At 31.8% G+C, this 27,385-nt stretch overlaps 3 protein-coding genes across 4 annotated transcripts in view; 1 reads left to right on the top strand and 2 right to left on the bottom strand.

Moving 5' to 3' along the window:
- Positions 1 to 27,385, bottom strand: part of LOC120420223 (uncharacterized) — a 204,988-nt gene that overhangs the window by 164,170 nt on the left and 13,433 nt on the right. The gene's annotated exons all lie outside the window — the stretch shown is intronic.
- On the bottom strand, positions 2,143 to 4,082 carry LOC120420226 (uncharacterized). Its single transcript, XM_039583215.2, has 2 exons — positions 3,236 to 4,082; positions 2,143 to 3,104 (listed from the first exon to the last, which is right to left on the bottom strand). Exons 1-2 carry the CDS (start codon positions 3,998 to 4,000, stop codon positions 2,316 to 2,318), a joined length of 1,554 nt encoding a protein of 517 aa, XP_039439149.1. The 5' UTR covers positions 4,001 to 4,082; the 3' UTR covers positions 2,143 to 2,315.
- Positions 8,456 to 11,894, top strand: LOC120420224 (uncharacterized). Its single transcript, XM_039583213.2, has 2 exons — positions 8,456 to 9,439; positions 10,372 to 11,894. Exons 1-2 carry the CDS (start codon positions 8,636 to 8,638, stop codon positions 11,251 to 11,253), a joined length of 1,686 nt encoding a protein of 561 aa, XP_039439147.1. The 5' UTR covers positions 8,456 to 8,635; the 3' UTR covers positions 11,254 to 11,894.

Genomic DNA, 27,385 nt, shown 5'->3' with positions numbered 1-27,385 from the left:
GGTTAAGTCATACAAAAAATGCAGAAATGACTCAACCTCACCCCCAGACCCAATGTCACTCCTGATGACTGTACCTAATACGGCATTCTAGGCCCAGTGAAAAAATACAGTTTAACCCAAAAACAAACCTCCAGCTGTAATGGAATCTATGACATTCCCCCGAAACCCACATTCCCGAAGAGACATTTCCCCGAATTCCACATCTCCGAAAAGACACTTCCCCGAAATGTCATTTACCCGAAAATCATTTCCCCGAACAATCCATTTCCCCGAACGGCCACATCCCCGTATGGCGACTTCCCCTAAAAACCATTTTCCCGAATGGCCACTTCCCCTAATTTTCCACATCCCTGAAAATCATTTTCCCGAATGACCATATCCCCGAACGGCCATTTCCCCGAACGCCACTTCCCCGAACCCGGTCAGGCGGGTATGGCCGAAGTAGCGATCAATGAAGTATCATGTCCACAATTGAATGTTCAAAAAATTCCGAGCTTCACTTGAATTTTGAATGTTCAAATCGATGTAAGTGTGACAATTGGCCAGAGGGATTTCAGGTCAGAACGTGTTTGACACACGTTCAGGACCGACTACCGCAAAAATTTGTAATTGTTACTCGGGACCTTGGCAACCAAAATCAACCAAACTTAGGGACAATGCACATAATGGTCAACCAAACAAAACGTGTTTGGCTCTATTTTTCGTTTATTCAAGGCCAAACATAAAAACGCGTTTTTCTCGGAACCTCAAAAGCGACAAACGACAAGATAACACAACAACGTCGATTTGATACATTGGTCATTTCGCAAAAAATGCATTTAGTTGAAAATCAAAATACAGTCCAGACTCGATTATCCGTAGGCCTTGTCAAAAGTTCACTTCAAATAATCTAATAATAATAAAATTTTTAGTCATATTTTTTTTGGCTGTCGAGTCCCTAAACTCCTTTAAAGTGATTTACTGCCCCTGATAGCATAAATGTCCCATATGCATTTTCATCGATTTCGAGTTATTGATGCAGTTTTGTTCAAAATTGTGTGCTCTTTCAAAAGAGCCTATAACATCCAGTACTTTGTTCTAGAAATCAGGAGAAAATTCAGTTTTTTCGTGAAAACTAAACACGTAGCCTTATGTATGGGACAAACTTCAAATGCGTTTTTCTCAGCTTGCTGTTTTTGCATATGGGACATTTAAGCGAACATGGGCAGTTTAGTGATTTAAAATGGCGTGATTTAGTAATCTAAAATGGCGGTGATGAAATATTCAAAAAATGCGTTTTGTAATTCAATAATCAACTATTTAGATTTGATTGAAAGGGTTGGTCGCAGAACTCGAATTGGACTTAAAAAAAATTTCATAGCCTTCATCCAGCTAAAATTGATAAAGACAAATCAGTTCAGTTAAACAAAATCTAGAACAAACTGAATCCTGCGCATCGAGTCGTCGCATAAAACTATCGCTGCTGTTCGATCCTTACCACTTAGATACCGTTTTGGAAAATTGTCCTTTGCTGAAAATCGCCGCTACAAAAAAAAATCTTTTTTTAAATGGAAAGTGGATGATCTCAATACCCCGCACTCTTGAAGCGTCCGCGTGGTTTATGGATGGCCTTCTACGGTTTTAATCATAAAAAACATGTAGGAGAACTTAATATTAACGTCATACTTTTATAAAAAAAAAAATCCAAAAATAACAATTTAGTTTATATCAAGGTTATCATTCGGGAAAATTGATTTTTCGGTGAAGTAACCATTCGGGTATATGTGAATTCGGGAAAACGACAGTTCGGTAAAATGGCCATTCAGGTAAATGACATTCGGGGATGTGGAATTTTCGGGAAAATGATTTTCGGGGATGTGGAATTTTCGGGAAAATGATTTTCGGGGAAGTGGCACTTTCGGGGAAATGATTTTTGGGGATGTGGAATTTTCGGGGAAATGATTTTCGGGGATATGAGATTCGGGAGAGTGGGATTCGGGGATAAGGGATAAAACCCTGTAATGTAATCATACTTTGAATGTGTTGTCTGACTAGAAAGCAAAGTTTTTTGTCAGGCGACTTCTGGCTTGTTTTTTTAACTGACCGCCCGATATGTCAGCCAACATACTTCGCAGGGCTGTGACAGCTCGAACTTAGTCATTGTTTGCATCAGGACACTGTGACGAGAAGTTCGCCATTTTTGGGTTAAATTATATTTTTTTCACTGGGCCTAGAAAGCCTTATTCGCAGATGACAACCAATCAATGACGTTTCAGATAAAAAGTGATAAAGACATTTTTGAAAATGGCACATTTTTTTATTAATTCTTCAGCAACTTAACTGTAATACCCAAACAGACCGTACAGCTTCGCCATGATGTTCTCACACCACTCAAACTTGCCTCTTCTTAGATCATAACGCTGCGCTCTTAATTGCATCCCCCTAACAGTTACCGGTCCAAACTTATACTTTAGAACCACCAGTGCGGGAAGACTCTCGGAAACATGGCGCAACGACGCCTTCCAATTCGAGCACTCCCAGATCAACAACCTCCCCAACCGCGGAAACAGTCGAGGCAACTCAAGCACCACTCCGTCGTCCACTACCGGCATGTGGCACAAATGGAGCTCCTCCAGGGCTGGGAATGCGGCCAACAGTTGCAACAGTTGAGCCTTTGGGATTTGCAGGTTCCACAGGCGCAAACATTTTGTACTGTCGTTGACGACCCAACGCGCCGAATCCGTCCAGTTTGAAACCGTGATCGTGTTCAAGGTCAACCGCTTCAGCGATCGCAACGCGTTCAGGCCGTCGACAAATTTGGACCACTGGGGGAAAACGCACTCCTGCAGTTTCAGGGTCTCGATGTTTCGCGATCGGTTGAGCAGCTTCCAGCCGTCCTCTTCGGAATGAAGAATCACCCAACTTAGCTGAAGAGATTTTAGCTTGGGGCATTGAAAGTCGCCGAGCGATTCAATCTGTTGAAAGTCACGGCCAACTGGCGAAACAATCAGCTGTTCCAAGTTTGGCATAGCTGACAGAAAACGTGGTTCTTGGTGTTGAATTCCGTCTAGGTTGGTGATGAGTTGACGCAGATTTGGCAGCAGTTGTCCAATTTCACAAAGTTGCTGAAAAATTTGAGATGAAAAAATATGGTGGATGATTTTAAATCCCCGTATCACTCTCACGAAAAACAACTCATTTACAGGTAAAACTTATGTGCACCATATTTTTAACAGTGGATCTTGTGTCAACTCACCGAATCATCCAACCGTGAAACGCGAACGTCCAGGATCTGCAAATCCGGCTGCATCCGACAAACGTCCAGTATAATTTCCGGCTCCACGCGGTTCAAATTAACCGCCCGTAGCTTCAGCCGGTCCATCGCCAACAGGGCCCTCCCGACAGCGTTAATGGGAACAAAAAGCTCTTCCAGCGTCCCCTGGACGCCCCGCACCAGCTCGATCACTTCCCGCTCGGACGGCACGGCTTCGCGAGCGGAAAACGCAAACGACTTTAGCGCGGGACAGGCCGGCCGAAGAATGTCCACAATCCGCGGGCCGTTCGTCATCCCGAGACTCAGATATTCCAGCCGGTTCAGCTGAAAGTCAGCCGCGACGGCGTCCTCCAACTCCAAGTACTGCACTTTGTCCAGCGTGAGCCGTACCAAGTTCGGCGCCTGTCGGAGCATGGCCAACAGCGTCGGAACCACCACCTGGCACTCGCGTAGATCCAGATCGTTCAAGAGCGCACCCAGCGCGGGCCACCACGGATCAACGGAGAGGATCTTGGTCTTGAAGAGGCAAACCTTACGGGCCAAAATGAACCGAATGCCGGAACTGCGATGATCCAGCGTGGTTTCGCGGCTGATTCTGAGCTGCATCCGGTTGATCAGCGAACTCGTTCCGACGATCGCCTGGCACCAGTCGTGGCAGACGCGGAGAGCGGTCTTGAGGTCGCGCACGGCCAGATAGCCGAAGATTTGTTGCCAGACTTCCAGCGGTAGCGGGCGTAGGTCCGACATGCTGCGTGCGACAGATTCGTGGTTGCTCGTTTGAAGTGTGAAAGAAGACTGATTTGGTGAAAGATCGGATTGGAAAAAGGATCGTAAAAAAGGACAACGAAAGAAGCAAGATCGTAAATCTACGGCTTGAAGAGGCGCCCCGACAATTTTCGACCAGATGTTGGAACTTTCCACTGAGACTCAAATATCCTGCTGAATGGAAATTATTGTTTGCCACTTTGTTTATGTATACCGTTTTCGAATTCATAATTTATTAAATTACGGCTTTCTAGGCCCAGTGAAAAAAATAAAATTTAACCCAAAAATGACGAATTTCTCGTCACAGTGTCCTGATGTAAACAATGATCGAGCTCGAGCTGTCACAGCCCCGCGAAATATGTTGGCTGACATATCGGGCGGTCAGTCAAACAAAACCAGCTAGAAGTCGCCTGTCAAAAAATGTTTGAAAGTTTTGTAATTTTTGTAATTTTTGTAATTTTTGTAATTTTTGTAATTTTTGTAATTTTTGTAATTTTTGTAATTTTTGTAATTTTTGTAATTTTTGTAATTTTTGTAATTTTTGTAATTTTTGCCTGTCAAAAAATGTTTGAAAGTTTTGTAATTTTTGTAATTTTTGTAATTTTTGTAATTTTTGTAATTTTTGTAATTTTTGTAATTTTTGTAATTTTTGTAATTTTTGTAATTTTTGTAATTTTTGTAATTTTTGTAATTTTTGTAATTTTTGTAATTTTTGTAATTTTTGTAACTTTTGTAATTTTTGTAATTTTTGTAATTTTTGTAATTTTTGTAATTTTTGTAATTTTTTGTATTTTTTGTAATTTTTGTAATTTTTGTAATTTTTGTAATTTTTGTAATTTTTGTAATTTTTGTAATTTTTGTAATTTTTGTAATTTTTGTAATTTTTGTAATTTTTGTAATTTTTGTAATTTTTGTAATTTTTGTAATTTTTGTAATTTTTGTAATTTTTGTAATTTTTGTAATTTTTGTAATTTTTGTAATTTTTGTAATTTTTGTAATTTTTGTAATTTTTGTAATTTTTGTAATTTTTGTAATTTTTGTAATTTTTGTAATTTTTGTAATTTTAGAAATTTTTGTAATTTTTGTAATTTTTGTAATTTTTGCCTGTCAAAAAATGTTTGAAAGTTTTGTAATTTTTGTAATTTTTGTAATTTTTGTAATTTTTGTAATTTTTGTAATTTTTGTAATTTTTGTAATTTTTGTAATTTTTGTAATTTTTGTAATTTTTGTAATTTTTGTAATTTTTGTAATTTTTGTAATTTTTGTAATTTTTGTAATTTTTGTAATTTTTGTAATTTTTGTAATTTTTGTAATTTTTGTAATTTTTGTAATTTTTGTAATTTTTGTAATTTTTGCCTGTCAAAAAATGTTTGAAAGTTTTGTAATTTTTGTAATTTTTGTAATTTTTGTAATTTTTGTAATTTTTGTAAGTTTTGTAATTTTGGTAATTTTTGTAATTTTTGTAATTTTTGTAATTTTTGTAATTTTTGTAATTTTTGTAATTTTTGTAACTTTTGAAATTTTTGTAATTTTTGTAATTTTTGTAATTTTTGTAATTTTTGTAATTTTTGTAATTTTTTGTATTTTTTGTAATTTTTGTAATTTTTGTAATTTTTGTAATTTTTGTAATTTTTGTAATTTTTGTAATTTTTGTAATTTTTGTAATTTTTGTAATTTTTGTAATTTTTGTAATTTTTGTAATTTTTGTAATTTTTGTAATTTTTGTAATTTTTGTAATTTTTGTAATTTTTGTAATTTTTGTAATTTTTGTAATTTTTGTAATTTTTGTAATTTTTGTAATTTTTGTAATTTTTGTAATTTTTGTAATTTTTGTAATTTTTGTAATTTTTGTAATTTTTGTAATTTTTGTAATTTTTGTAATTTTTGTAATTTTTGTAATTTTTGTAATTTTTGTAATTTTTGTAATTTTTGTAATTTTTGTAATTTTTGTAATTTTTGTAATTTTTGTAATTTTTGTAATTTTTGTAATTTTTGTAATTTTTGTAATTTTTGCCTGTCAAAAAATGTTTGAAAGTTTTGTAATTTTTGTAATTTTTGTAATTTTTGTAATTTTTGTAATTTTTGTAATTTTTGTAATTTTTGTAATTTTTGTAATTTTTGTAATTTTTTTAATTTTTGTAATTTTTGTAATTTTTGTAATTTTTGTAATTTTTGTAATTTTTGTAATTTTTGTAATTTTTGTAATTTTTGTAACTTTTGTAATTTTTGTAATTTTTGTAATTTTTGTAATTTTTGTAATTTTTGTAATTTTTGTAATTTTTTGTATTTTTTGTAATTTTTGTAATTTTTGTAATTTTTGTAATTTTTGTAATTTTTGTAATTTTTGTAATTTTTGTAATTTTTGTAATTTTTGTAATTTTTGTAATTTTTGTAATTTTTGTAATTTTTGTAATTTTTGTAATTTTTTGTAATTTTTGTAATTTTTGTAATTTTTGTAATTTTTGTAATTTTTGTAATTTTTGTAGTTTTTAATTTTTGTAATTTTTGTGTAATTTTTGTTTTTTTTTTAATTTTTGTAATTTTTGTAATTTTTGTAATTTTTGTAATTTTTGTAATTTTTGTAATTTTTGTAATTTTTTGTAATTTTTGTAATTTTTGTAATTTTTGTAATTTTTGTAATTTTTGTAATTTTTGTAATTTTTGTAATTTTTGTAATTTTTGTAATTTTTGTAATTTTTGTAATTTTTGTAATTTTTGTAATTTTTGTAATTTTTGTAATTTTTGTAATTTTTGTCATTTTTGTAATTTTTGTAATTTTTGTCATTTTTGTAATTTTTGTAATTTTTGTAATTTTTGTAATTTTTGTAATTTTTGTAATTTGTAATTTTTGTAATTTTTGTAATTTTTGTAATTTTTGTAACTTTTGTAATTTTTGTAATTTTTGAAATTTTTGTAATTTTTGTAATTTTTGTAATTTTTGTAATTTTTGTAATTTTTGTAATTTTTGTAATTTTTGTAATTTTTGTAATTTTTGTAATTTTTGTAATTTTTGTAATTTTTGTAATTTTTGTAATTTTTGTAATTTTTTGTAATTTTTGTAATTTTTGTAATTTTTGTAATTTTTGTAATTTTTGTAATTTTTGTAATTTTTGTAATTTTTGTAATTTTTGTAATTTTTGTAATTTTTGTAATTTTTGTAATTTTTGTAATTTTTGTAATTTTTGTAATTTTTGTAATTTTTGTAATTTTTGTAATTTTTGTAATTTTTGTAATTTTTGTAATTTTTGTAATTTTTGTAATTTTTGTAAATTTTGTAATTTTTGTAATTTTTGTAATTTTTGTAATTTTTGTAATTTTTGTAATTTTTGTCATTTTTGTAATTTTTGTAATTTTTGTAATTTTTGTCATTTTTGTAATTTTTGTAATTTTTGTAATTTTTGTAATTTTTGTAATTTTTGTAATTTTTGTAATTTTTGTAATTTTTGTAATTTTTGTAATTTTTGTAATTTTTGTAATTTTTGTAATTTTTGTAATTTTTGTAATTTTTGTAATTTTTGTAATTTTTGTAATTTTTGTAATTTTTGTAATTTTTGTAATTTTTGTAATTTTTGTAATTTTTGTAATTTTTGTAATTTTTGTAATTTTGTAATTTTTGTAATTTTTGTAATTTTTGTAATTTTTGTAATTTTTGTAATTTTTGTAATTTTTGTAATTTTTGTAATTTTTGTAATTTTTGTAATTTTTGTAATTTTTGTAATTTTTGTAATTTTTGTAATTTTTGTAATTTTTGTAATTTTTGTAATTTTTGTAATTTTTGTAATTTTTGTAATTTTTGTAATTTTTGTAATTTTTGTAATTTTTGTAATTTTTGTAATTTTTGTAATTTTTGTAATTTTTGTAATTTTTGTAATTTTTGTAATTTTTGTAATTTTTGTAATTTTTGTAATTTTTGTAATTTTTGTAATTTTTGTAATTTTTGTTATTTTTGTAATTTTTGTAATTTTTGTAATTTTTGTATTTTTTGTAATTTTTGTAATTTTTGTAATTTTTGTAATTTTTGTAATTTTTGTAATTTTTGTAATTTTTGTAATTTTTGTAATTTTTGTAATTTTTGTAATTTTTGTAATTTTTGTAATTTTTGCAATTTTATTGTTTGTGTCATTTTTGTTGTTTTGCACGAATACATGAATAATATTCACGAATTCTTGAACCTGTCACTGCATGTTTTCCGGTAAAGATCTGGCAACGTATTTTGAAGTTTGCTTCGAAAAAATGAAAACAAATCACCTTGACCTTGTTCCAGCTGTCAAAATTCTTGTACGAATATTTGACAGCTTGCGAGTCATGATGTATGACACTCAAAAAAATATTTCCGATCAAGTTACGTGAAAAGCTATGTGGTACAACAAACTTGCTTCTCGGCTGATTCTTCAGCAAAGTATCAACAAAACAGTTTCTTCCTTCATGTATTATTGCTGAACAATCAGCTGTCTCAGCACAAGATCGCATGGCACACAATTCAGACTTGATTTTGAACACAGTTATTGTAGACTGCAAAGGTAATCAAAATTGCCCAGAACGTTCAACCAACCAGCTCAAATTCCAACTTCAATTCAATCGCCACCAGTCCAGTCCCGACCTTCGTCCAGCTCAGCCATGACCGCGTCCGTAGTGCTCGACCCCGCCGCGAACCTTCTTCCGGCCAAGCTGTGGTGCCGCGTGTTCCAGTACCTGACCGTGGTGCAACTCCGCCGCGTCCGGTTGACCTGCGCCAACTGGAAACGATTAGTAGACGGTGATCCTGCGCTGATGGAGCGAGTCACGCTGAGATTCCCCAACGGGACCAACATTGACGCGAAGTTCCGACCAAAGTGTGTTCCACCCGCGGCCCGCGGCGCCAAGTTCTACGCATGCAAGATCAGCACCGTTGAGCCGTGGTGGCCCGAGATCGGTCGGAACTTGACCGGGTTGAGTGTCGAGCGTTGTTTCGTGCCGATTTCGACGCTACTGGACATGCTGCGTCGGACGCCGAACTTGAAGCGGCTCGTACTCGACGGTGTTAAGCATCCGCCTATTTTCGCAAGTACCGTCGTCGACTTCCAGCTGGAACAGCTCGAAGAGCTGACGCTGGTCAACGTGGCGGATCCCGAGCTGCTGAACCTGTTTTGCAAGCTGCGGTCGCCGCTGAAAAAGTTGGCTTTCAACTCGGCGGTCGAATCGTCGTCCAAACCGTCACCCGAAACACTCATCCGGGCCGTGCAGGACACCGAGGGCACGCTGGAAGAGCTGCGAGCTCCGTTCGATGCGCCCCTCATGGAAGCCCTGCCGACGATGAGACGGCTGCGATTGAAACGCGCCGCCTACTCGTGGGGCCGGGGCGTAGCGCCAATCTTGGGATTCTGCAAGCTGCAGCCGGCGCTGGAGGAGTTGGACATTTCCGAGCTTTCGGCGACGGATTTGGTAAGAAAATTTGCGCTTATCATCTAAGACACAAATATCCCCACCGAAAAAAATATGGAGCAGATCGTGTTTATCCTAAAATAAGTTATTTCTTGTCAGAGTGTAACAACGAAAACAAAGTGCAAAAAGATAAATATTTTAAAATTCTAAAATACTAAAATTCTAAAATTCTAATATTCAAGAATTTAAAATTCATAAAATTCTTATAATTCTTAAAATTCTTAAAATTCTTAAAATTCTTAAAATTCTTAAAATTCTTAAAATTCTTAAAATTCTTAAAATTCTTAAAATTCTTAAAATTCTTAAAATTCTTAAAATTCTTAAATTTTTTTGAAATTTGTAAAATTCTTAAAATTCTTAAAATTTTTAAAATTCTTAAAATTCTTAAAATTCTTAAAATTCTTAAAATTCTTAAAATTCTTAAAATTCTTAAAATTCTTAAAATTCTTAAAATTCTTAAAATTCTTAAAATTCTTAAAATTCTTAAAATTCTTAAAATTCTTAAAATTCTTAAAATTCTTAAAATTCTTAAAATTCTTAAAATTCTTAAAATCCTTAAAATTCTTAAAATTCTTAAAATTCATAAAATTCATAAAATTCATAAAATTCATAAAATTCATAAAATTCTTAAAATTCTTAAAATTCTTAAAATTTTTCAAATTTTTCAAATTCTTAAAATATTTTAAATTCAGAATTTCAAAAATGCTAAATTACCCAAATTTGAAATTAGTCTCAGTAACTCTATTCTGAGTATGTTAAGTTTCTACAAATTTAGAGTAACTCTGGAAGAGAGTGTTAAAAGTGACAGCTTAATGTTTTCGCAACACTCTGATTAGAAAAGTGCGCATTTTGAGTTAAAAGAACCTCCACCATACTTTTTTCAGTGGGTCTTTGAAGTTCCACATACTAAACAACTCCTCCCAACCCCTCAGACCTTCAACGAAATTGCCACCCTGCTGCCCAACCTGCGGCGCCTCTCGGTGCGGTTCGAGTGGGAATCAACCGCACTTGTACCGTCATTTCTGGACGCCATCCCGCAGCTGCAGGCCGTCTCCATGGAGGGACCGTTGCACTTCAAGGGCACTCAAAAGATCACCAAACTGGGCACGTTCCACTGTCCGGCACTTCTGGAGTTTCGGCTGAACTCCTTCACGATACCCCTTGGCGATATGTGCCAGTTTTTCACGAACAATCCCCAAATTACGAGCGTTACCTTGGACCAATGCAAGTTTGGCCGGTGGACAGACCTTTTGGGTGCCCTGAAGCGGTTGCCAAATCTTCAGCGATTGAAACTGCACAAAGTTTGGACGCCGAATTGGAACGACCCCGCCGAACTCGACGCTAGTAATCTGAAGTACTTGGAACTGACGTTCATGGACATCCCGGAAGCTGCTCTCATTAAACTGTTAAGCTATCTGCCAAAACTAGAACAACTCGACGCACAGTTTGTAAAGTTCCTGAACGATCGAGTCGTGCACAAATTTTGCCAACGACTGCCAAAGCTAACAAAACTAACCATCCGCAAATGTCCAATTTCCGACACCTCTCTGCACCACATTAACCTTCACTGCAAATCCCTGGAGCAGCTGGACTTGTGCCAAACTTCCGGGCTGTCCCAGCAGGTCGTGAATCAGCTCAAGAGCCGCGTTGAAATCGTACGCTTCCAGCCGGAACCGGATCTCGCGAGCAAAGTGAAAGAATGGACGCTGATTTCGGTGTGCTTGGTGCTGCTTTACTTCATGTTCCAGTGGTACGGATTCGTGGGAATTGCCATCGTTTTGCCGGTGTTTTTTGTGCTTGAGTTACTGAAGTAAATAAGATGAAAATATTTTGAAATTTGTTTTTCAGATTTTGTTGATAATAAACACCAAAAAAACAAAGTTTTTCAACAGTCCAATGATTTAACATGAATTTGAGTTCAACCTCATTAGAGTTTAGAAATGTAAACAAAGAGCTGTCACAGTGAAAAATGCTTTCTAGGCCCAGAGAAAAAATATAATTTAACCCAAAAATGACGGACACCTCGTCAAAGTGTCCTGATGTAAACAATGATCGAGCTCGAGCTGTCACAGCCCTGCGAAGTATGTTGGCTGACATATCGGGCGGTCAGTCAGAAAAAAACAGCTAGAAGTCCCTTGTCAAAAACGTTTTTCTAGAAAGAGATAGCAAATCTGATGCAAACAAACCCCCAGCTGCCATGTAAACATACCTGCTTTGAATGTGTTTGTAAATTTTTGAAAAGGAAGCCTTATTTTTGTAATTTTTGTAATTTTTGTAATTTTTGTAATTTTTGTAATTTTTGTAATTTTTGTAATTTTTGTAATTTTTATAATTTTTGTAATTTTTGTAATTTTTGTAATTTTTGTAATTTTTGTAATTTTTGTAATTTTTGTAATTTTTGTAATTTTTGTAATTTTTGTAATTTTTGTAATTTTTGTAATTTTTGTAATTTTTGTAATTTTTGTAATTTTTGTAATTTTTGTAATTTTTGTAATTTTTGTAATTTTTGTAATTTTTGTGATTTTTGTAATTTTTGTAATTTTTGTAATTTTTGTAGTTTTTAATTTTTGTAATTTTTGTGTAATTTTTGTTTTTTTTTTAATTTTTGTAATTTTTGTAATTTTTGTAATTTTTGTAATTTTTGTAATTTTTGTAATTTTTTGTAATTTTTGTAATTTTTGTAATTTTTGTAATTTTTGTAATTTTTGTAATTTTTGTAATTTTTGTAATTTTTGTAATTTTTGTAATTTTTGTAATTTTTGTAATTTTTGTAATTTTTGTAATTTTTGTAATTTTTGTAATTTTTGTAATTTTTGTAATTTTTGTAATTTTTGTAATTTTTGTAATTTTTGTAATTTTTGTATTTTTTGTAATTTTTGTAATTTTTGTAATTTTTGTAATTTTTGTAATTTTTGTAATTTTTGTAATTTTTGTAATTTTTGTAATTTTTGTAATTTTTGTAATTTTTGTAATTTTTGTAATTTTTGTAATTTTAGTAATTTTTGTAATTTTTGTAATTTTTGTATTTTTTGTAATTTTTGTAATTTTTGTAATTTTTGTAATTTTTGTACAGTCGACTCTCTGGTTGTCAATATCCAAGGGACCGTCGAGGAAGAGAATCATCAGTTTACAGAACTATGCAAAATGAAGACTCGATTGAAAATATGTTTTTCTTGGTACTCAGCTATGGGAGAGAATCATGGCAACGTCCAGCAAACAAAAACAAACTAATGTCAAACACCCTTCAAAGCTTCGTTTCGCCAAGAAAAATGTCTATTCAAGCCATGAGAAAATGAAATTATTGACAACCGGAAGAGATTTTTAGAGCAAATAGAATCCAACGGACCGTCGAGGAAGAGATCCTTCAAGCAAGAGAAAATATCGAGGAATAAAGCCAATCGAAGTATGCAGTTTGAAGGGACTGAAGAATTCATCGATAGATGGAGCAATATTGATATCGAGAAGATCGACAGCCAGAGAGTCGACTGTAATTTTTGTAATTTTTGTAATTTTTGTAATTTTTGTAATTTTTGTAATTTTTGTAATTTTTGTAATTTTTGTAATTTTTGTAATTTTTGTAATTTTTGTAATTTTTGTAATTTTTGTAATTTTTGTAATTTTTGTAATTTTTGTAATTTTTGTAATTTTTGTAATTTTTGTAATTTTTGTAATTTTAGTAATTTTTGTAATTTTTGTAATTTTTGTAATTTTTGTAGTTTTTAATTTTTGTAATTTTTGTGTAATTTTTGTTTTTTTTTTAATTTTTGTAATTTTTGTAATTTTTGTAATTTTTGTAATTTTTGTAATTTTTGTAATTTTTTGTAATTTTTGTAATTTTTGTAATTTTTGTAATTTTTGTAATTTTTGTAATTTTTGTAATTTTTGTAATTTTTGTAATTTTTGTAATTTTTGTAATTTTTGTAATTTTTGTAATTTTTGTAATTTTTGTAATTTTTGTAATTTTTGTAATTTTTGTAATTTTTGTAATTTTTGTAATTTTTGTCATTTTTGTAATTTTTGTAATTTTTGTAATTTTTGTAATTTTTGTCATTTTTGTAATTTTTGTAATTTTTGTAATTTTTGTAATTTTTGTAATTTTTGTAATTTTTGTAATTTTTGTAATTTTTGTAATTTTTGTAATTTTTGTAATTTTTGTAATTTTTGTAATTTTTGTAATTTTAGTAATTTTTGTAATTTTTGTAATTTTTGTAATTTTTGTAGTTTTTAATTTTTGTAATTTTTGTGTAATTTTTGTTTTTTTTTTAATTTTTGTAATTTTTGTAATTTTTGTAATTTTTGTAATTTTTGTAATTTTTTGTAATTTTTGTAATTTTTGTAATTTTTGTAATTTTTGTAATTTTTGTAATTTTTGTAATTTTTGTAATTTTTGTAATTTTTGTAATTTTTGTAATTTTTGTAATTTTTGTAATTTTTGTAATTTTTGTAATTTTTGTAATTTTTGTAATTTTTGTAATTTTTGTAATTTTTGTAATTTTTGTAATTTTTGTATTTTTTGTATTTTTTGTAATTTTTGTAATTTTTGTAATTTTTGTAATTTTTGTATTTTTTGTATTTTTTGTAATTTTTGTAATTTTTGTAATTTTTGTAATTTTTGTAATTTTTGTAATTTTTGTAATTTTTGTAATTTTTGTAATTTTTGTAATTTTTGTAATTTTTGTAATTTTTGTAATTTTTGTAATTTTTGTAATTTTTGTAATTTTTGTAATTTTTGTAATTTTTGTAATTTTTGTGATTTTTGTAATTTTTGTAATTTTTGTAATTTTTGTAATTTTTGTAATGTCAGGAATTCTTTTAAAATTCAGGAAATTTTTAAAATTTAGGAAATTAAGAAAATTTAGGAAATTTAAGAAATTTAGAAAATTTAGGAAATTCAGAAAAATTTTAAAATTAAGGAAATTTAGGACATTAAGAAAATTAAGAAAATTTAGGAAATTTAGGAAATTTTGCAAATTTAGGAAATTTAGGAAATTCATGAAATTTAGGAAATTTTTCGAAATTTAGGAAATTTAGGAATTTTAGGAATTTTAAAAATTTTAGGAATTTTAGGAATTTTAGGAATTTAAGGAATTTAGAAATTTTAGGAATTTTAGGAATTTTAGGAATTTTAGGAATTTTAGGAATTTTAGGAATTTTAGGAATTTTAGGAATTTTAGGAATTTTAGAAATTTTAGGAATTTTAGGAATTTTAGGAATTTTAGGAATTTTAGGAATTTTAGGAATTTTAGGAATTTTAGGAATTTTAGGAATTTTAGGAATTTTAGGAATTTTAGGAATTTTAGGAATTTTAGGAATTTTAGGAATGTTAGGAATTTTAAAAATGTTAGCAATTTTAGGAATTTTGAAATTTTAGGAATTTTAGGAATATTAGGAATTTTAGGAATTTTAGGAATTCAAGGAATTTTAGGAATGTTAGGAATTTTAAGAATGTTAGCAATTTTAGGAATTCAAGGAAATTTTAGAAATTTTAGGAATATTAGGAATTTTAGGAATTTCAGGAAATTTTAGAAATATTAAGATATGTAGAATTTAAGGTTTTCAGAATTTTAAATTCTCCAATTTTGAAATTTTAGAATTTGAGCATTTCAAATTTCAGAAATAAAATTTTGGAAATTTTATAATTTTATAATTAACAAATTTTAAAGCCTCAGAATTTGAAAGTCTGGAATTTTTAGAATTTTAAAATAAACCTTAAAAATTTCGAGTTTTTATTTTTTTATTTTTTCATGCAAAACAAAGAAGGCCGACGACAAAGTGAAGTGGATTACTGCCGCGGTTGCCAGTGTACACACTCAATTAGCGCAAGTCTCTAACGAGTCTCCAGTTACCAGTGAGAGCCTCCAAAACGCCTCGAAATAAATTACCACCTTAAATTTGAGACTCCGTTTTTCAAGCTATAAATTATGGCGTCCCCCGCCGTCGAATTTGACGGCAGTGTTGCCATCCAAAGAGGGGACGGGGATAAAATTGAGTGAAAAGGCTTTTGTAGTTATCGTTGTTTAAGGAGAGTGAACAGTTTGAAGCCCTCGGTTCCCCTTAATTAGTAATGATGGCGGCGGCGGCAAGCGGTCGATGGTCGTAGCAGGCTATGCCCGAGCGGTGTGAGAGATGGCGAGTTAAGCCTGGGCAATTTAGCAATTTGGGGGCAAGTTTTAGTTTAATATTTTATGGCCACCGGGGAGAGGCGGCGGTGGGAGATGTTCTGCTGCTGGAAATTTCCAGGGGGAAGAGGGTTTGAGACGTGTGAGAGGGGTAAAGGGGTAAAATTTATGCCGAAAAGTTTTCCTGGAATGGCCGGAGATAAATTAGTAATCTTAGTAAAGGACAGTTAAAAATACATAAACATTTAGGAATCTTGTATATGATACAAATTTCAATTTGATAAGGAGCTCAACTGTCAAAAAACATCAATTTTTAACAGTGTAAGCGAGTATCCGAGTAGAGCAATTTGCAATTTAATGATATTCTGATAGTGAGACTAACGCTAAATAAACACTCCTAAAAGCAATTTCAAAGCTCTGGTTTAAGAAACTCGATATGGCTAGAAGAGTGGATTGTTTAATGTTTAATTCTGGCATTTGCTCAAAAATTTTGTTTACTTTTGAAGTTACATTGAACGGCTTCCGGATTCGCGTATTGGAACAACTGACAGCTGTCAAACGCACAAATCACCAGCTCGGAATTGGTTCGAACAATGGGGTTGAAATGTAAACATCAGTTTGACAGGCGTTTCTTTGACGAACATTTCTCGATTAAATTTTCAAAAGGCCCTATCTGCATAGGAAACCCATGAGGGATAGGTTGTTTTGAAAATTTAATCTAGATTTCAAGCAACGGATTGTTCGAATAAGCGAATCCGCACTGTAGCGACTGATTTCAGCTGTCAACTTGCTTTGTTTTGGAAAGCATCTGAAAATTTGCACAACAAGTCAAGCCAATCTGTGAGTTGTCTGGACTTCTAGATTGTTTTGAACCGAATGTAAACATTCAGTTACCAATTGACAACAATGCAGTGCTGTTGGAATTTTGTACATTAGACGTAATCCCCTTAAAAAAACCTTTCAAAAGAGAATTTGAGAAACCCCACTCAAACATCACGCTGGGTGACAACATTTCCAATCTTCTTTTTTTCAGCTCAACCGTCCTTCAAATTTCCCTTTCACAGCGTGCTTCGATAATTGAGCAAGCGCCCAAACATGTCAAACTGCAATAAAACTTCAAGAGTTTCACAATTATCGACCACTTTCCCTTCTTCCCAGCCGGTGGAAATGCAACTTCCAGATGGGTTTTGACGCCACGATTGCGTCCCTTTTTGCCCTTTTTCGGGTGACCTTTTTTCGGGTTTTCTCTTTGCGTTGGCATTTCTCAAAATTTTAAAGGCTTTTTTATTGCCTGGTAAGAGGAGAGAAACTTCAAGTGCAATTTGAAGCTGTTTTTGAAGCGGATAATTTATGGGCAATAATTTAGTTGGGCCCGAATTTTTGAAAATAACGAGAACATTGAAAATTTGTTGCATAATCTACGCACTTACAAGTTAGATTTTTGACCAGTAATGCCCGAAATATGACTACGATTCCAATTCAAGAGTATTTGCATTTTTTTTAAGTAATCATTTATTGACCATTACACTTAGAGTTTTAACAATTTTCAAAATTTAATCGAACTTACTTAAGGTGAAATGCCTTCAAATCCGATTTGGGCTTCTTCTTATTTTGCTTCTTCTTCATAGTAATCATTGAAATCATTAATCATCATCACTTTACTTGTGTTGGTAAGACTATCACAAATACCAACACTCACCCTGATAGTGTTCGTATTGTTTTGGTATGTTGATCAAACACAAATTTATTTGTTTGTTTGATGGAAAATAAAAACATTTACATAAAAATTAATTCACATCGCAGTGCACTTATGATAAGATTTTTTTTCGATAAAAAAAAATAAATAAAAAAAAGTATGAAAATTGAAATTACGAGCCATGGTTTCAACATTTTCATGAAAAAAGTGTTTTAAAATGCATTATACACCTGTCCAGTTGTTTTGCCATCATGAGTTTCCAAAATATCTGAGTATTGAAGAAAATTTTAGTTTTTGCGGAAAATAAAATTTTGGCGGTGCTGTACATTGGAATTTCATAAAAATTCAAAACATGTTTAAACAAGCCCAAACATGCTAAACATGATTATCAATGCAGAAAAATGCATTTTAGATTGTTTTCAGTTGATTGAACTTCTATTTTTATGGTGATTTTGAAGTTTTTGGAAAAAAAAAAATTTTGTCCCCTGATTTTTCAGACCAATTTTGAAAGGGGGATGCGACATAAAATTTGAAAAATATTTGCAACGGCCTTATTCAAATTTGACTTGAATTCAATAAATATTGTTTTTGCAAGCAGTGAAATAACCAATTTTTTTGACACCCTCAGCCAGGGTTGCGAATGAGCGAGCGCTCACGGAAAGCGTGCTCGCTCCAGCTGGAGCGTGAGTTTTTATCAGGTAGCTCGTGCTCGCTCACGCTCACCGGAGCGTTTTGCGCTCACGTGAGCTGGTGAGCCAAAGTAGGTAGTTGTTTTTCCTTGTTGAAGCATCTGCCTGTTTTAAACGAAGTTTCTAGAACTATCTCAGCACAGGCAGCAAAAACAAACAAGTGGTCAAACAAACAAAAGTAAGCAAACCGGCGAACCGAAATGTACGTTCTATTTAAATTCAGAATTAGCCAAGGGGCAGAATGATTCACTCTTGAGTGTGCTAACAAAGAGCTAACTCATTCTAAATGTAAAAAAATCATTGACGTGAAGAGATGCACTGATATGCACAAAAAATTGATTTAATTGACAAATGTATATTTTAAGTTTTTAGAATCCGGAGTTTTTACTCAAGGAGGTTTTGAAAACACAAAAAAAAAAATTGGTTTGTTGGACCTTTAAAAATACAGCAGTGAGCTTTATAAAAGTTATAATCATCCCTCATATTCTGAACATTTTAGAGAATGTCCATATTCAAAAAAACATTTATTGAATCTGTAATTGAATATTTTCAGAGGCTTGGTAGCGGAAGTGTTAGATATAATTTACTTGACGGAAGAGGGGCCACCCTTTATGTGCTAAAACATAACAATGCCATTTTTTATTATTTCATTCAAATGGGTTATTTCAAACACTAGCAATTTGGAGGCTTTTTGTAAAAAGAGAACTGTTTCAACAATTTTACCCAGTTTTATATTTTAATCAACCAAGCATATAACATTGAATCGAACTTACCCCAACATAAATCTTCTTGAATTATTTCATTGTTTTGTAAGTTTTTCTAAGGATTACAGTCCTTTTTGTTCACGCGCTCATACCCTTCCCTTGTTTCCACTGACATGCTGCGCCTTAAGTACAAAATCAAACTAGGATTGAAAAACAAAAAACTGTCTCAAAAAGTAAAACGATTCGCGATACTTCCAAAGTGAGCGCTCCGTGAGCGAAAAATGAGCGCGAGCGCGAGCGTGGGGCAAACGCGAGCTGAAAAAATCGGAGCAAACGTGAGCGCGGGCAAACGTGAGCTAGCTCGCGCAGCGCTCCTCCTCACGAATGAGCGAAAAGTGAGCGCTCACGAGCGCGTGAGGAACGCAACACTGCCCTCAGCAAACGTCAAATTATTAAAAACTTGCTGCCGGATCTTTATCCAGAACTCTTCCGAAAAAGATTTGTAAGTTTTGACGTTTGAGGGCGGAATTAAAAAAAAAGTAAACAAATCACTTCCTGCATACAACTTACACGCACGTTCAAAGTCACTCAGTTTCCATAAAAACCGAACCTACTCAGAAATGAGTAGAGGGGGCATCTGTTGAGTGAATTTCACTCAGATCTGCACGCAAAATCCAGATAACACAGATCTGTGTAAAAATTTTACACAGATTGTTGAACATGTTCTAGCTGTCAAAACTGTGTAGTTTTATAACACAGATCTGTGTAAAAAGTTACACAGATTTTCGGTCAGCCTCCCTTTCAAATCTGGGTAAAAAAGTTAAGATGGCGTCTTCCTGCAACATTGACGGAACTTGGTAAGATTTTTTCTGCTGGTTGTTGAAATTGTAATTTTCTTAAAATGATTTCCTATTCCAGATATTTTAGACAAACAGGCAACACAGATGCATCGCAAATCAAATGGAATCGGTCCCTGTGCATAGAAATGTAAGTTTTGTTTAATTGGTGATGTGGTCATCAATTCTAACCTAACTTTGTTTTCATTACTTCAGGTTTGCTCGGAAAGATACACCTTAGTCAATTCCGCTTGATCCGCCACTCGGATTCCTCGGAACTTCCCCCGAATGAAAGAACTGGTGCTTCAAGTGCAGCGGCAATCTGCTCGACGACCTTCCATCTGGTCTCACAAGAGGACATCTTCTTTGGCCCAATGTGTATAATTATTGTTAATGAAATGTAGTAAGTTTCAAACTTACACTAATAAATCTTTCATGATGTTTCTTTTTCCTTTGCATCGTAAAAAATATTTTTTAAATAAATTCCCATTTCAAAACAATAATTAAATGTAATTTTTTACCCAGATTGCTGTTTCAAAATTACACAGATTTGACAGAAAACGGCTGTACACAGTTCTGTGTGCAAGGCTTCTACACAGATTCTGTGTATTCCAGGTTTTGGGCAATCTGTGTCAAATTTTACACAGATCTGTGTTATCTGGATTTTGCGTGTGGGTGAATATCACTCAGTTTTTGTTGAACTCTGAGTGAAATTCACTCAAATCTGACAGATGCCCCTTTTACTCATTTCTGAGTAAGTTCGGTTTTGATGGAAACTGAGTGATTTTGAACGTGCGTGTTGACAGGTTCTGGGTAAAAATGATACAAATATGAGTTTTATTTGGGGTTCCCAGTTGAAAATTAAAACACTTCTAGAGTTTTTTTTTAAAGGTCCTATCAGCTATTGTGTTTTACATGTTTATAGGACCTTTTCAAATAAAACTCTTGACTTATAAAAACAACAACAACCCTGTAAGAAAATTTGCTGATTATTTGATTGTAAAGCCGACATAAAATCGAATTGGCTCGATGACCTTTCAAATAAGAAGTTTCCCAAAAAAATCAAGCTAATATTGTAATTTTCGTTAGTTTATTTAAATTACGACTTCGGAAGCCGATTTCGACAGACATTTTATCATTCGCTAGAAATTATGGACTTTCCTCGACAATAAATTGAATCATTCGAAACCTAACTCGACATGATCCGACAGCAAAAAGTGTTCCCAGCACGGCTCGGTGCGCCTTGGTGGTACTATTTTAGTGGCATTGTGTCCACTTGCTGAATGAAAGCTTCCTCTCAAAGGCCTCCAACGAAGGGAAACACGATTTTTCCTGCTCTCCATCCTGGGAATTCTTTAGTTCATTTTTGCACTGGGAATCATGGCATGCTGCGGCTTTCGATTCATCATTGATGTCCAACGGAGTGGAAAAAAGTTGAAAAATGAGGGAAAGTACACGAAATTAAGGGGAGGTTTGCCTGTTTCTCGAAATTAAAAAAAAAAAACAAACATTTCAAAAAGTTAACAGTGTTGCCAAACAAAAAAATCAAAAAAAAATCTAGCAAAAAACCTAATTTCACAGTTGTTGAATTTTAATGAAAAAGTCTAGCAGCGCAAAAAAAAAGTGAATCACGATGCAAGTGAAGTCACGAGCTGAGAACATTGGCGCGCGAGCGCGCTTTTGTCGACTCAGAGGATAATAAATTGACTTTTTTTCAAGCTTTCTCGACATTTTTTCCCCCTCTCTGGACAAGAACGAACCTGCAAACGGCATAAATCAGTTTCGACCGACAGGAAAAGCTGAAATTGCAACGAAGGGAGGGCTGGGGAAAAGTAGCTGAAAAGGCTCCAACTGACGGTTCGATAAAAGTAGCTGCATCTTAATTGAAAAGACTTAATCGATTTTTTTTCCGCTTCGCCACCTCTCTTTTCCCTTTTTTTCAATTATCGGAAAATTTATGCAACTTTGTTGGATTGTATCTTTTAGATTGATTGACAGTATAGTTTCATCGGAAACTGTAAAAAATAATTGGAAACAGTTTGTAAAAAGTATAGGAATTAACCCAAAAATTGAGCTTTCCGTGTCACCGTGCACTCTTTCGCATGGTAAACAAACAGCTGTCAATATAAAGTTGTTTGACATCGAGCCAATTCGAGTCGATGTCGGCCCTACAAAATTCCATCGAATAAAATTTCACACATCAATAAACGTCATAAATTTTCCCATCACTCTTTCCACAGAATGCATAATAAAGTCAGCAAACCAACACACAACTAATGAATACCAAAGTAAATTGAAAAGTGTGTGGCCAGGACCTGCTCCTGCTCCGTCCTGTAGTCCCAAACATAGACGAGAGTGCAATAAATATTACCACCACCAGCACCACAACCCCTGGACAAGACATTTGATTGACCAATTGGTCCCACGTGGGCAGTATTGCACTCCGACATCGGACACAAATCGACCTCCCCCCGACGACCCCTTCCAGAAAGGTCAGCCTGCTTTGATGCTCTCCACACACACTTGAGGAGTCACTTTCTCAAGAAAATACGATTCGTGCTGTTTGGAAAGTCACTCATAACAAAACAAACTACTGCCGAAGGCAGCGGGGGAATCTATTTTCGACCTATTTTGGACCTATTTTCGACCTATTTGGGAAATAAGGCATTTTATCAAACTTTTATCGAATAAACTTTCGGAATTAGTTTGAAATGTGACGGAAATAAAAATCGTGACCAAAATAGGAGCATTTCCCCCCACAAATACCTATTCCCGTCTACAAGAAGATGGTCAACAAAGTGAAGCCGTCCGAGCATCCAGAGTGGCACTTTAGTTGACCGTAAATGTGCGGGGTATAAATTGAAACGACCTGACTTGACGTGACTTGTGGTTGTGTGTGTTTGGTCAAGTGACGTGACCGTAGGACCGGAGGGATTTGGCAAATGCATTAGTTTCTTTTTTTAAATGCTTTAAAATAATTGAAACCAAAAAAACTTACCAAATTGTCTCACAAAAAAAGCTTTTCTTCTATCTATATTTTTGAAGCTATAATAATTTCTTTAAAGTGCTCGAATATAATATTTCAAAATAGTTCATAAAACTGATGAATCTAGCTAACTATTGAATCTAAAAATTCTTAAAATTCGTAATTTTTTAAAATTCTTAAAATTCTTAAAATTCTTAAAATTCTTAAAATTCTTAAAATTCTTAAAATTCTTAAAATTCTTAAAATTCTTAAAATTCTTAAAATTCTTAAAATTCTTAAAATTCTTAAAATTCTTAAAATTCTTAAAATTCTTAAAATTCTTAAAATTCTTAAAATTCTTAAAATTCTTAAAATTCTTAAAATTCTTAAAATTCTTAAAATTCTTAAAATTCTTAAAATTTATAAAATTCTTAAAATTCTTAAAATTCTTAAAATTCTTAAAATTCTTAAAATTTTTAAAATTCTTAAAATTCTTAAAATTCTTAAAATTCTTAAAATTCTTAAAATTCTTAAAATTCTTAAAATTCTTAAAATTCTTAAAATTCTTAAAATTCTTAAAATTCTTAAAATTCTTAAAATTCTTAAAATTCTTAAAATTCTTAAAATTCTTAAAATTCTTAAAATTCTTAAAATTCTTAAAATTCTTAAAATTCTTAAAATTCTTAAAATTCTTAAAATTCTTAAAATTCTTAAAATTCTTAAAATTCTTAAAATTCTTAAAATTCTTAAAATTCTTAAAATTCTTAAAATTCTTAAAATTCTTAAAATTCTTAAAATTCTTAAAATTCTTAAAATTCTTAAAATTCTTAAAATTCTTAAAATTCTTAAAATTCTTAAAATTCTTAAAATTCTTAAAATTCTTAAAATTCTTAAAATTCTTAAAATTCTTAAAATTCTTAAAATTCTTAAAATTCTTAAAATTCTTAAAATTCTTAAAATTCTTAAAATTCTTAAAATTCTTAAAATTCTTAAAATTCTTAAAATTCTTAAAATTCTTAAAATTCTTAAAATTCTTAAAATTCTTAAAATTCTTAAAATTCTTAAAATTCTCAAAATTCTTAAAATTCTTAAAATTCTTAAAATTCTTAAAATTCTTAAAATTCTTAAAATTCTTAAAATTCTTAAAATTCTTAAAATTCTTAAAATTCTTAAAATTCTTAAAATTCTTAAAATTCTTAAAATTCTTAAAATTCTTAAAATTCTTAAAATTCTTAAAATTCTTAAAATTCTTAAAATCCTTAAAATTCTTAAAATTCTTAAAATTCTTAAAATTCTTAAAATTCTTAAAATTCTTAAAATTCTTAAAATTCTTAAAATTCTTAAAATTCTTAAAATTCTTAAAATTCTTAAAATTCTTAAAATTCTTAAAATTCTTAAAATTCTTGAAATTCTTAACATTCTTAAAATTATTAAAATTCTTAACATTCTTAAAATTATTAAAATTCTAAAAATCATTAAAATTATTAAAATTATTAAAATTATTAAAATTATTAAAATTTTTAAAATTATTAAAATTATTAAAATTATTAAAATTATTAAAATTATTAAAATTATTAAAATTATTAAAATTATTAAAATTATCAAAATTATTAAAATTATTAAAATTATTAAAATTATTAAAATTATTAAAATTATTAAAATTATTAAAATTATTAAAATTATTAAAATTATTAAAATTATTAAAATTATTAAAATTATTAAAATTATTAAAATTATTAAAATTATTAAAATTATTAAAATTATTAAAATTATTGAAATTATTAAAATTATTAAAATTATTAAAATTATTAAAATTATTAAAATTATTAAAATTATTAAAATTATTAAAATTATTAAAATTATTAAAATTATTAAAATTATTAAAATTATTAAAATTATTAAAATTATTAAAATTATTAAAATTATTAAAATTATTAAAATTATTAAAATTATTAAAATTATTGAAATTATAATAATTATTAAAATTATTTAAATTGTTAAAATTATTAAAATTATTAAAATTATTAAAAGAATTAAACTTATTTAAAATGTTCAAATTATTAGGATTATTAAAATAATCTATTAAAATTATTCAAATTATTACTAATTTAAAATCATTAAAATTTTTCGAATTACTAAGAAAAAAAACTCTGAATCTTTGGTTGCTTGCAATCTCGCTTGTTTTTTATTCTCAAACTGATTAAATGTCAGAAAAATTTAAAAATTAACGATGTCAGCTAGTTTTTGTTAAATTTAAATTTAAATTGTTCAATTTTAAACGATAAATTCTGTGACGCAACTTCTTTCCGTGTAATAAAAGCCAACAATTCCCGGCAAAACGTCCAGCTTGAATGATACTAATTAAAACAATTAAATCAAGTACGACGACGTGTACAAAGGCAACTAATCCGGATGCCCGGGATATGTTTTCCCAGCAAAGCTCAACTATTTGCTCAAAGATGGAGTACGGGATACGGGACAAGTGATAAGTTGATTACAACCTTTCGAGACTTGGTCGGTGTTTTGTCTGGCTGAAACAGTTTTGAAATTGAAATTCATGAATGTCACTCTGGAGTGACGTTCAAAAATGGCGTAACTTTTGAATTTTTACCGTGTTGCCAGACTTGCTTTTAAAGTTTGACAGTGTTGCCAGATTTTTAGAATGCTCAAAACGTCACTCTCAAAAGTTCCACCAGGAGAAGTTTCTGCTGCGGACAAACGAAACGAAACGTTTTATTGAATTGATTTTAATTGGATTCTGCTGTTGGCACTTGAATCCGGATGTCCATCCAAGTAGGTGGCGCCACATCCGGGTTGGCCTCACCCACGAGGGAAAGGTAGGCAAGGAAAAGTGTTGAAAAAGTTAGATGGGAATAAAAATCGGGCAAATGAATTGTTTTTGCGCGCTTTTTTTATAAATAAATAAAAAACCTTTAAAGAAGCCGTCAAATGACAGCTCCAAAACATAACCTAAATTTCGTCTTGACACCAGGCAAAGGTGTGCCGTGAAACACACCGTTCGGGGTTCATTTCCGGCTGACCGGTAGCGTCGGCAGTCCGGAAGCTTGTTGTTTCTATTTTCGTCCCACGACCCGTAGGTCGGGCTCCATTTTCGACCCATCCGTCAGTTGACGTGAGGCGTTTTACCACAGGGGCCATCGCCACCGCGTGACCTAGTTTTTGCACGGTTAAAGAAGTTTGGTGAGATTTTTTGGTTGAAAATTTAGCTTTTTTCTTCTTTTAAAGAAGAACTGACAGCTGTTTTTCTCAAACAACACTCAGACAAAAGTAGCCCGGTTCGTGTCACGTGGAGGAAATCATTTATCAACCCCCTCGTTTACCCAGTCGCCACAAGAGAGACAGGAAGCAAACAAAAAGTTTCTTTTCGTCCCCCTTCCTCCAACTGTCCAAGAAGAAAGGGGGCGCAAGCAAAACAATGTAAAAGGGCCCAAAGACGAAGTGTAAACAAATGGTCCTTTCTGCTCTGCTCGCGTCAGTTAGGTTTGTTTACATTTCGTCTTTTAGGTCCTTTCACATTGTTCCGCTAGATTTGTGGTTTGTACCTTCTTGCAGAAAAGACAATCGATATTCATCATTCAGTGTCAGCGGCGCTGGCCGTTTACTTTGTTGACCGCGGTCACTTCACTGTGTCTCTTTTGTCCAGGTCCAAGTAGGCAGCGCGAATGTCAAACGTCATCCCAGTAAAAAATGCGCAGTTAAATCTAACCAAGCTATTCTTGTTTTGACAGCAGCGCTGCCAAAACAACGACCTCGCAACAGGTCAAAGCCCCCTGCATCCCGCGGGGGCTTGAACCAATCTCCCGTGAATCCCGCACCACCATGGCCAACTGGGACCCGTCCGATCCAATTTCGCGTCCCGGCCTGCTACGCGCGACGTACAATGTCCGTAATTGAGTATGAGTGGGGCAAGTGGTGCACGTCTGGAATGAAATTGCCTACCGTCAGGCTGAGTTATCGTTGAAAAGGGTTTTTCGTTGTTGCGTTGTGTGCGTTGGCGGGCCGATTATGGTTCGTGGGAGGAGGCCGTCCCGACGGGACGGGAACGGTCCGAGGGGAAAAAGCATTAGTCCCAACAATGGCCGATTTAATTCTCGCTTGTCACGGAAGCTGAACCGGAAGCCGGCCTCCATTTTGGCGCGCAGCGACATCTGTTTTGTGGATGAACGAACGGACGCGCTGGCAACACTGCCGAAGGAAGGAAATTTCATTAATTTGATTTTGATCCGATTCGTTCCGCCAAAAATGCGTTTTCAACAAACGGGGAATTCCCCGAGCTCATCAACCGAATTGTTACACCAGAAAAATCGATATCCAGCTGCATTCAATGTTTTGATTGGAATACCTGCTCTCTTGCAGATTCAAATTCCAACCCTCAGAAAAAGACCGCCGGGAGGGGGGTTTCAACAAACATCCAAACATCATATCACTGAAAACCCAGCAGGCCTGGTCGGTTGGCCCCTGATTCGGCAAACGTGTGGCGTGGCCGGCTTGGATGACCTACTCATAGACGGGTTTTTGAGATTATTCGCTTTTTGGTTTGTAACAAAAACAGAACTGGCAGCACAGCTGTCAAGTTGACGTTTGTTACAGCAAATCGGATTCCACGATCATTAAATTCTCAAGTCTTTAATTTTAAAAGATTCTAAAAACCTAAATTTACCTACATTCGAGTAAAATTTAGCCAAACACGGATGAAATTAACCAGAAATAAGTGAAACAAAAACATTCAAAATTAATTCCCTGAGTAGCCAAAAAAAACGAACAACAGCATTGCTGAGTTCGTTCGGATTTAGCAAAATTTTAGTAAAAACAACTCAGAAATGAGTTATTTGAAATGAATATACTCATAAAGTGAATTCCAAAATAACTTACACGCTTATTTGAAATAACACATTTCTGTTGATACCACTGCGTGA

This window comes from Culex pipiens, chromosome 1 (genome assembly GCF_016801865.2).
Source record: "Culex pipiens pallens isolate TS chromosome 1, TS_CPP_V2, whole genome shotgun sequence".
Taxonomy (NCBI): domain Eukaryota; kingdom Metazoa; phylum Arthropoda; class Insecta; order Diptera; family Culicidae; genus Culex; species Culex pipiens.
This window is presented reverse-complemented; position numbering and strand designations above follow the sequence as displayed.